The following is an 11,097-nucleotide window of genomic DNA, read 5'->3' as shown; positions in this document are numbered from 1 at the left end:
TTATTTTTTTTTACTTGCTACATACTGCATTAAGCTAATTGAGATTTGTTATAGCACTTGCATTGCTCTTTTGTTGATTTTGATTGCTTCCATTGTCCTCATTTGTAAGTCGCTTTTTTGCTAAATGACTAAATGTAAATTTAAAAAGAGTCAAGGACAATATCTCCTATTTTGATGCCTCGATTAAATAGAAAGGTTTTTTTTTATCCTGGGGGAAATCATGGTTACCTAGTCTTTTAATATTATATTTTAAAGCCATATTTTCTTACATGAAGGGTCTGCAAATGATCAGACTTTTGACAACCAAAAATGTCACACAAACACATTATAAGAAATGCCACACTAACCTTCATCCTTCTCGATAACTCCAGCTGATGTTTCTCTTTCACTGCTCTTTTTTTGAAAGTAAGCTTTTGTGGGCGACCAATGCATCTTTGACTGTTTTTGTGCATGTTCAAGCTGCACTCATCAGTACGTTTTACACATAAATAATTTAATAGTAATTTTGAGAAATGTTTACTGGATGATTCACATGATATGTAATCTTCAGTGATATCAGTAATCAAATAAACACTCGTCTATTTTACCTGGAGCTGGTCGCCTTGTGGGGGCAGAAATGTTTACATCATATGACTTTCCCATTCAACAATTTGATCTCACAATGATGTCATCATGAGCTCACTTGATTCTCATGGTGTGGTCACAATGTGTGGGTCACAATGAGCTAACAGTATAACCACACAGCACACTCACTGTGAGCTCATACTGTGGTCACAATGTGAGGTCACTGCACACTCACTGTGAGCTCATACTGTGGTCACAATGTGAGGTCACTGCGCACTCACTGTTAGCTCATACTGTGGTCACAATGTGAGGTCACTGCGCACTCACTGTGAGCTCATACTGTGGTCACAATGTGAGGTCACTGCGCACTCACTGTGAGCTCATACTGTGGTCACAATGTGAGGTCACTGCGCACTCACTGTGAGCTCATACTGTGGTCACAATGTGAGGTCACTGCGCACTCACTGTGAGCTCATACTGTGGTCACAATGTGGGGTCACTGCGCACTCACTGTGCGCTCATACTGTGGTCACAATGTGGGGTCACTGCGCACTCACTATGACCTCATGCTGTGATCACAATGTGGGGTCACTGCGCACTCACTGTGCGCTCATACTGTGGTCAAAATGTGATTTCACTGCGCACTCACTGTGAGCTCATACTGTAGTCTCAATGTGAGGTCACTGCGCACCCACTGTCGCTATATTGTGGTCAGTGTGAGGTCACTGCGCACTCACTGTGAGCTCATACTGTGGTCAGTGTGATGTCACTGCGCACTCACTGTGACCTCATGCTGTGGTCACAATGTGGGGTCACTGCGCACTCACTGTGCGCTCATACTGTGGTCACAATGTGAGGTCACTGCGCACTCACTGTGAGCTCATACTGTGGTCACAATGTGAGGTCACTGCGCACCCACTGTCGCTATACTGTGGTCAGTGTGAGGTCACTGCGCACTCACTGTGAGCTCATTCTGTGGTCAGTGTGAGGTCACTGCGCACTCACTGTGACCTCATGCTGTGGTCACAATGTGGGGTCACTGCGCACTCACTGTGCGCTCATACTGTGGTCACAATGTGAGGTCACTGCGCACTCACTGTGAGCTCATACTGTGGTCACAATGTGAGGTCACTGCGCACTCACTGTGAGCTCATACTGTGGTCACAATGTGAGGTCACTGCGCACCCACTGTCGCTATACTGTGGTCAGTGTGAGGTCACTGCGCACTCACTGTGAGCTCATTCTGTGGTCAGTGTGAGGTCACTGCGCACTCACTGTGACCTCATGCTGTGGTCACAATGTGGGGTCACTGCGCACTCACTGTGAGCTCATACTGTGGTCACAATGTGAGGTCACTGCGCACCCACTGTCGCTATACTGTGGTCAGTGTGAGGTCACTGCGCACTCACTGTGAGCTCATTCTGTGGTCAGTGTGAGGTCACTGCGCACTCACTGTGACCTCATGCTGTGGTCACAATGTGGGGTCACTGCGCACTCACTGTGCGCTCATACTGTGGTCACAATGTGAGGTCACTGCGCACTCACTGTGCGCTCATACTGTGGTCACAATGTGAGGTCACTGCGCACTCACTGTGAGCTCATACTGTGGTCACAATGTGAGGTCACTGCGCACTCACTGTGAGCTCATACTGTGGTCACAATGTGAGGTCACTGCGCACCCACTGTCGCTATACTGTGGTCAGTGTGAGGTCACTGCGCACTCACTGTGAGCTCATTCTGTGGTCAGTGTGAGGTCACTGCGCACTCACTGTGACCTCATGCTGTGGTCACAATGTGGGGTCACTGCGCACTCACTGTGCGCTCATACTGTGGTCACAATGTGAGGTCACTGCGCACTCACTGTGAGCTCATACTGTGGTCACAATGTGAGGTCACTGCGCACCCACTGTCGCTATACTGTGGTCAGTGTGAGGTCACTGCGCACTCACTGTGAGCTCATACTGTGGTCAGTGTGATGTCACTGCGCACTCACTGTGACCTCATGCTGTGGTCACAATGTGGGGTCACTGCGCACTCACTGTGCGCTCATACTGTGGTCACAATGTGAGGTCACTGCGCACTCACTGTGAGCTCATACTGTGGTCACAATGTGAGGTCACTGCACACCCACTGTCGCTATACTGTGGTCAGTGTGAGATCACTGCGCACTCACTGTGAGCTCATACTGTGGTCAGTGTGATGTCACTGCACACTCACTGTGCGCTCATACTGTGGTCAGTGTGATGTCACTGCGCACTCACTGCGCGCTCATACTGTGCTCACAATGTGAGGTCACTGCACACCAACTGTCGCTATACTGTGGTCAGTGTGAGGTCACTGCACACTCAGTGTGGGCTCATACTGTGTTCACAACATGTCACTGCACACTAACTGTGTGCTTATATCAACATGGGATTGCATTACATCCTGCAACACCTCGACAGACCTGGGAATTATACAAGGATCCTATCTGTGGACTTCAGTTTGGCCTTTAATACCATCATGCCTGACCTTCTCTCTGACAAACTCACACAGCTCTTCGTGCCCCCCTCCATCTGTCAGTGGATCACCAGCTTCCTGACAGACAGACAGACAGCAACTTGTGAAAATGGGCAAACTCACATCCAGGACTATCACCATCAGCACTGTCATCCCCCAGGTATGTGTTCTCTCCCCACTGCTCTTATCTCTCTACACGAGTGACTGCACTTCAAAGGACCCCTCTGTCAAGCTCCAGACAGTCAGCAGATGACATTACAGTCATCGGCCTCATTGAGGACGGAGACGAGTCTGCTTACATACCGGAGGTTAAGCAGCTGGCTGTCTGGTGCAGTCTTAAAAACTTGGAGATGATCGTGGACTTCAGAAGAAACCCCCCTGCACTCCCCCCACTCACCATCATGAACAGCACTGTGACTGCAGTGGAGTCATTCAGGTTCCTGGGCACCACCATCTCTCAGGACATGAAGTGGGACATTCACATAGACACCATTGCAGAAAAAGGCCCAGCAGGGGTTGTACTTCCTCTGCCAGCTGAGGAAATTCAACCTGCCATAGGAGCTGCTGAAACAGTTCTATTCTGCCATCACTGAGTCTGTCCTGATTTCCTCCATAACTGTCTGGTTTGGTTCAGCTACTAAATCAGACATCAAGAGACTACAACAGACAGTCAGGACTGCTGAGAGGATCATTGGTGCCCCTGGGGTTCAGGTCTGGTGAGTTTGCTGGCAGCTAAGCACATCAACACCATGGTCATTTAACCAATTTTGGTGCTTTTGGCAGTGTGGGCAGGTGCCAAATCCTGCTGGAAAATGAATTCTGCATCTTCAAAAAGCTGGTCAGCAGAAGGAAGTATGAAGTGCTCCAAGATTTCTTGGTAAACGGGTGCAGTGACTTTGGTTTTCAAAAAACACAATGGACCAACACCAGCAGATGACACTGCACACCAAATCATCACAGACTGTTGAAACTCTGTAAAATTTGTTAAATGTGAGCCAAAATCATCACAATTAAAAGATCAAAAGACTTAAACTACTTCAGTCTGTGGGCAATGAAGAAGGTTGTTTTAATAGGATTTCAGTAAGTTGGCTTTTTCAAGCCAACTTAAGCAAGATGTTAAAAATACCTCAAGACCCACAAACAGAACATTAATTGCATGTTAACATTTAAAACACAAGCCTAAAACTTAAGTTACTTTGAACAGAGTTTAAATAACTCAATACAAAAGATAAACCTAAATGCAGTAATTTCCCTTCCATACCACTGTCCAATACAGGTCACTAATGTCATTTTTACAGTTTGTTCATGTAGCATATCAACACTAACGACATGAAACGAGAACATAAAGTGTTCAAATCAAAACCAAAAGTGTTAGCATGTGATGTTCTAAGATATATTTTGTTTTCATTTCCAGACCCATTGTTGGGGTTTTTGCAGTGGTGGACAGTAATGGAGTAGCTTTACTTCGTTACTGTACTTAAGTACTACATTTTTCAAGTATCTGTACTTTACTGAAGTAGTTTTATTTTGAGTAACTTTTACTTTTACTTCACTACATTCCAAAACATAAGATCGTAATTTTAACTTCACTACATTTCATAAAACATATCGTTACTCCCTATAATATATCACGTGCTCCGACACGCAGAAGCGGTGTCTGATTCATCATGAACGAACTGAGTCTTTTCAAAATAAACCTTTAAATCGGATCGCGAATCGCACCAAACGATTCGTTTACGAATTAGAATGATCCGATTGCAGCTGTTCTGGAGTCGACCACTCACTGATTCAAATGAACCGTTTAGTGTGAGTCTACAGAAGTAAGAACCGTGAAATATTGTGAGCGCGTGCGTCTGATGTTGCTAAAAGTAAGTTATTAATGTCGGAATTTAGGATTAATTATTGTAACTGAAAATCATATTTTTTATTATTTATCTTATATATTTTATTTTGATAATTTAGAATCATTACTGAAATACAACCTTTTTTTGTTTCAAACAGTTCATTGAACAATAATAAATGAAGTACCTGAAGCTGACAATGAAGTAAATGTATAATAATTAGCAAATATGATTAATTTAGCGCTGTAAAAGCGCGTGTGAGGGGCGGAGACGCGCCGGCGGAGCGTCAGACGCGCTTGAGGACCAAACACAGCAGAGCGGTAGGAAACTTCACTCCTCTCTCTTTTACTATAGCGATTTATTTTTAGATACGTGATCTGAGTCTTTCATAGAGTTGTAGAGTTAGAGTTATTAGAGAAATATAATTATTTTTTACATTCTTTGGTCGAAGTTTTCAGATCGGCAATTCGGAGCCTGTTCGCGACTCTGTTGATTCAGATCGGGACTTCGGAGCCTGTTCGCGACTCGGTTGATTCAGATCGGGACTTCACAGCCTGTTAGCGACTCGGTTGATTCAGATCGGGACTTCTGGACTTCGGAGCATTTTCGCGACTCCGTTGATTCAGATCGGCACTTCGGAGCATGTTCGCGACTCGGTTCATTCAGATCGGCACTTCGGAGCCTGTTCGCGACTCGGTTGATTCAGATCGGGACTTCGGAGCCTGTTCGCGACTCGGTTGATTTAGATCGGCACTTCGGAGCATGTTCCCGACTCGGTTGATTCAGATCGGCACTTCGGAGCATGTTCGCGACTCGGTCGATACCGATCGGCACTTCGGAGCCTGTTCGCGACTCGGTTGATTCAGATCAGGACTTCGGAGCCTGTTCGCGACTCGGTTGATTCAGATCGGCACTTCGGAGCATGTTCGCGACTCGGTTGATACCGATCGGCACTTCGGAGCATGTTCGCGACTCCGTTGATTCAGATCGGCACTTCGGAGCATGTTCGCGACTCCGTTGATTCAGATCGGCACTTCGGAGCATGTTCGCGACTCGGTTGATACCGATCGGCACTTCGGAGCATGTTCGCGACTCCGTTGATTCAGATCGGCACTTCGGAGCATGTTCGCGACTCGGTTGATTCAGATCGGGACTTGGGAGCCTGTTTGAGATTTTTTTTTAATTCAGATCTCGAAGCAGGAAGTGTTTGTCAAACAGTTAATTGGTGATAAATGAATATTTGAACTTGAGGCTTTTTTTTTTAGACGAGTAACGTTAGACAGACATGAATGTTTATTCAGAACGGTACTGAAAATAAGTAAATATTGTAGCTGATGCTAAATGTCTAGCAGGCTTGCTGGTGCTAACTTGAGGTAATTTTTATAAATAATGTCCAAATATTTTTATTAAACCACCTATATTTATATATAGATAGATAGATAGATATAGATATAGATATATATATATATATATATATATATATATATTACATCTGGGGAGAAAAGAAAGGATCTGATGTTCAGAACATGGTAACTACAGTAATTATCAAAGAAGGGAAGAGATGCACCCGTTTGGCCAGGGGTGTTTTTACACCGCAGACAAGGTTTGAGAAGGAAAAAAATCATTAAGAAAATATAATTATATTTTCCTTAAGTTGTTCTTCCTAACTTCAGGCCTTATTATCTTGTCATATATAACTGTGGTGTTCTGTAAAACCACAAACTTTAAAATACTTTTTTCTTACTGGTGAAGATCAGATTATCATCTCTGTTTTCTCTCAGGTACATCACAGTGTAAGCTTCACAGTGAACATTACTCTCGTAAGCGTAGTCCATATCAACAACAACAATATATCTTGACTCCATATAGTGGTTATTTTGGAAAAAATCCCAGGTATTTTGAGCAGTAGGATTATAAAAAAATAAAAATAAATGTGCTAATATAAAATTAAATTCGCCTATATAAAATTGCAAACATCTGTCTTTCAGTACTTTTTTACTTAAGTACATACAAAATTGAGTACTTCTGTACTTTCACTTGAGTAAAATTGAAAAAGGAGTACTTTTACTTTTACTGGAGTAATATTTTATTATTCGTATCTGTACTTTTACTCAAGTACTTGATTTGTGTACTTCGTCCAACACTGGGTTTTTGTTAACGGAGAAACCAAACACTGCAAGTCATTTTTTCACCATTTTATTGTATATTTTGTAAAAAAAAAACCCACAAAATTATCAATGACAACACACCCACATTATCTACTTTCTGTACACGGTAAACGAATGTGGGTTACTGATTTTCAAAGTAGAAATAGACATCTTGTTTAATTTTGGTGCAAAATCATGAACTATAAACTGGCAGACCCTCTATTAGCACTACAACACTATATTGCTCATTTGTGCTTTATGAAGACAATTTTCTCAGTTCTTCATGAAAAAAAGAACAAAACAAACATTTAAAAACCACTGTTTTCATTATTTAAAAGTCCTGTCTAATATTCTCTTTGTTCTCATCACCCTGTTGCTGTTTCGTCTGTGCCACTTCATTCTCCAGCTGAATGATGGCACGCTCAATCTCATAGTTCTTACTAACAAGAGACACCCAGCTGTGGAAACATAAGCAGAAACAATTCCATCAGAGCGGAGTAAATTAATTCAATTCAACCTTGTTTAAGACAAATTCTGAAAATCTGTTCCATATAGAAACAGAATGAAGTACTGACTTTGACTCAAGTTCTCGTAGTTTGGCTCCTCCAGCCATCTGATCGTTTTTGCGCTGCCAGTTCAGGTCCTGTATCTGCTTTCTTAAAACCACAACAGAAACACGTTAGGGGAATTCTGTTAATAGATAACCCTATAAACAGATATTACCCTGTTAATAGATAACTGCATTTTAAAATTAATTTCAAAAGCCAATTAAATCGTTTTTGCACAACCACAATATACAACATCCATATGTAAAGTAAATTGCATTGACCTACATGTTACTTACCTAACCTTCTGCAGTTCCTTTTGGGCATTTTCAATCATTAAGGCCAAGTTACTGTAATCACAGACACAACAACCAGTTATGACCAACATAAAATCCACAAATAAATCTCAGAACTGTTTTCATTTTATATTTCTATTGTGTCAGTTATGAATTAAATAGCTTTTTAATCCAAAGTCATGAGCCCGCAAATAGTGTTCACTGTATTCTGACATTAACCCCTTCAAAAATAACCTACAGATGAAGGTCCCATATTAAAGGAATAGTTCAAGTCACACCCAGTTAACCAAGATGCAGTGAGCTTGTTTCTCAGTGTGAACAGATTTGGACACATTTAGCATTACAACACTTGCTAACCAATAGAATGGACTCTATTTTGGCCAAAGCCAATGGTTTAATGTTAAAACGCCTTAATGATGGATGACGTTAATGGATGTTAACGGATGGATGGGAGTCATATGGATTACTTGTGGATCATTGTGATGTTTTTATCAGCTGTTTGGACTCTCATTGTAACGGCACCCATTCACTGCAGAGGATCCACTGGTGAGCAGGTAATGTAATGCTCAATTTTGAAGAAAAACCACAAAAACCCACAAAATTATCAATGACAACACACCCACATTATCTACTTTCTGTACACAGTAAACGAATGTGAGTTACTGATTTTCAAAGTAGAAATAGACATCTTGTTTAATTCTGGTGCAAAATCATGAACTATAAACTGGCAGACCCTCTATTAGCACTACAACACTATATTGCTCATTTGTGCTTTATGAAGACAATTTTCTCAGTTTTTCATGAAAAAATTCTTCATGAAAATTGAAAAAATGTCATGAAAAAAATTTCTTCAAAATTGTTCTGATGAAGAAACAAACTCATCTACATCTTGGATGGCCTGAGGGTGAGTGCATTTTCATTTCTGGATCAACTATTCCTTTAAATCAACACAGGGAGTCAAAGTTTCCTTCGAAAGATTCAAATCTTGAACAGTCTGTTCACTTACTCATTAGACACCTTCCAAGCATTAGTTCCATACTGGGCCATGAGCTCAAGGTTCTCAATGCGCACTGCCTGGTGCTCCAGCTGGGCCATAGAGTTATTGACACAGTCCTGCCATGCTGTGATATCATTCTTCTGCCCAGACGATGGAGCAGGAAGCTCATATCTAAGAAAAGCACAAGTAGGTGAGATATAACCGTAAACAACACTATTTTAGGTATAGCTGGATGTGCTCATTATCACATGTAAACTCGAAACTAACTTAAATCAACTAATGTAGGCCTTCCTTGTAGCTCAAACAGAAGGGCATGGCACTTTTAGGATCACTAGCAAAGCCAAGTTCATGTTCTTTTCACAGGGAAAGCAAGAACTGATAAAAATGTGCACCTTGAATGCAAAGCAAGTTGCTTTGGATAAATTAATGTGTAAATGTAAATGACACTATCTGTACAATGCCTGTAAGGTATCAACAATGAAGCTAGTTCAATTATTTAAATGTGTGCAATAGATCAGCTTCAATAAAGAGGAACTGTACCAAACTAACCAGATCTTACATTTTTGTATGAAGGAACAAACTACAAGCAAAGCACTGGGAATGGGCTGGACAATGAAACAATGGTGCAATCTAAAACTACTAGCATAGAGTAAATGATTTCAAGTAGAAAACAACTTTTTCTACTTAAATGCTTTTGATATATACAAATGCATTTTTATTATTAACAGTGGCATCTGATTGGTGGAGACCTCTATCCAACTTATTTTTGACATGTACAGAACAACTTGAATGTATTAAGCTTCTAGTTATTTTACCTATATAAACTCTCTGCTTCCAATTATTTTAGCTGTACAAAATTGTCAGCTATGCTGCTTAACTCTGAAAACTGGTATTAATCATCATAATATTTTAATTTATTATTGTAATCAAACTCTAGTTTGTAGTGCAAATAGTTTTACCATTTACTGCATTTTGACATTCTGACATTCAGCAGAAGTCTTGCATATTCACAGAAAACAGCTTTACAGCATTGCAAAATAAGCTGGATTGAATAATGCTAGTGTAATACTTTAACGGGAAATTGGCTAATAACATGGTATTTTAAAATTAAGTTGATGTGTTGGTAAATAATTTAGTTTTTTTGTGAAAGCAAATAATATTTTAATTACATATCTGTTAGAACTATTTATATTACTGCAGCTTTTTCAGCCTTTGAAAGATGTCTTTAGATTCATTGGAATTTAATTTTCTACTTCCTATGTATACATATACACACATACATACAAACACACACATACATACATACATACAAACATACATATATATATATATATATATATATATATATGTGTGTGTGTGTGTGTGTGTGTATTTTGTAGATCTTACCTCTTCATACTGAGCAGCTCCATGGGTTGACGAGCAGCCAGTCTCTCAAACTCATTCCTCATGATCTCTGTCTAATTAGAACAACATAACACTAAGAATATAGTGTGAACCAGATTATAGTAAAATAGGAGCAGAAAGGATCTTTTTCTTGTACCTCAAAAGTAGAGAAATCTGGTGTGGGCAGGTAGCTCAAATAGTTCTTGGTTGGTCTGTATCGCCTCGTCTCTTCTTCCACCAAAGCAGCTGCCTGATAATTATTCAAACCAATACAACTGTATAACTACAGAAAAACTGTAACACTATAGCATACTTAAAACATAAACATACGATGAACAAACAACTGAACGGTCTCTTTAAGAACCAGAAGTAGACGTTAGAAGTCTGCATAGACAGAGCCTGCAGGTCTTATATTTATTGTTTATCGTCGTTTTAAGGAAACAGGACGTACAAAAAGGAATATTCCGTATACTTACGGCTTCTCTGACCCCTGGAGCATCATAACCCTGGTCGAAATAAGGCAGAGCATCAACAAAAACATCACCAGCGACTGAAGCCGGTCCTGCCATCGTTTACAAAAGCACGCTTCCCGCTCTGCTTCTGTTACGATGGGATTGAATGACAAACTAACACCAGCGCCCTCTTGTGTATCGGAAGAGAATTTAACGCACATTTAATTTATATATATATATTCAAATAATAATAAAACTCAGCTAGATCATGAGTTTTGTGAGGGAAGGCTTACGAGTAGCTACTAGTGATTTTCAAATTAAATTGTGTGTGTAACACGTAGCAGTGACTGTAAAACATGTGTTTTAGGTATGG

The 11,097-nt window shown here is 40.8% G+C and overlaps 1 protein-coding gene across 1 annotated transcript; it reads right to left on the bottom strand.

Annotated features, from left to right (window-relative positions):
* Window positions 1–7,084: 7,084 nt before the first annotated feature.
* LOC113074130 (pre-mRNA-splicing factor SPF27) lies at window positions 7,085–10,899 on the bottom strand. The gene is made up of 7 exons (XM_026246862.1): window positions 10,749–10,899; window positions 10,430–10,522; window positions 10,276–10,346; window positions 8,899–9,060; window positions 7,896–7,946; window positions 7,627–7,707; window positions 7,085–7,509 (listed from the first exon to the last, which is right to left on the bottom strand). Exons 1-7 carry the CDS (start codon window positions 10,839–10,841, stop codon window positions 7,383–7,385), a joined length of 678 nt encoding a protein of 225 aa, XP_026102647.1. The 5' UTR covers window positions 10,842–10,899; the 3' UTR covers window positions 7,085–7,382.
* Between the last annotated feature and the right edge of the window lie 198 nt (window positions 10,900–11,097).

The sequence above is a fragment of the Carassius auratus genome, unplaced genomic scaffold (genome assembly GCF_003368295.1).
Source record: "Carassius auratus strain Wakin unplaced genomic scaffold, ASM336829v1 scaf_tig00013767, whole genome shotgun sequence".
NCBI classification, from domain to species: domain Eukaryota; kingdom Metazoa; phylum Chordata; class Actinopteri; order Cypriniformes; family Cyprinidae; genus Carassius; species Carassius auratus.
This window is presented reverse-complemented; position numbering and strand designations above follow the sequence as displayed.

Coding starts and splice junctions, on each gene's coding strand:
- LOC113074130 (XM_026246862.1), bottom strand. CDS start 10,841: ATGGCAGGACCGGCTTCAGTCGCTGGTGATGTTTTTGTTGATGCTCTG. Junction 10,347..10,429: donor CAGATTTCTCTACTTTTGAG/GTACAAGAAAAA, acceptor TGTTCTAATTAG/ACAGAGATCATGAGGAATGA. Junction 7,708..7,895: donor AAGGAACTGCAGAAGGTTAG/GTAAGTAACATG, acceptor TGTGGTTTTAAG/AAAGCAGATACAGGACCTGA.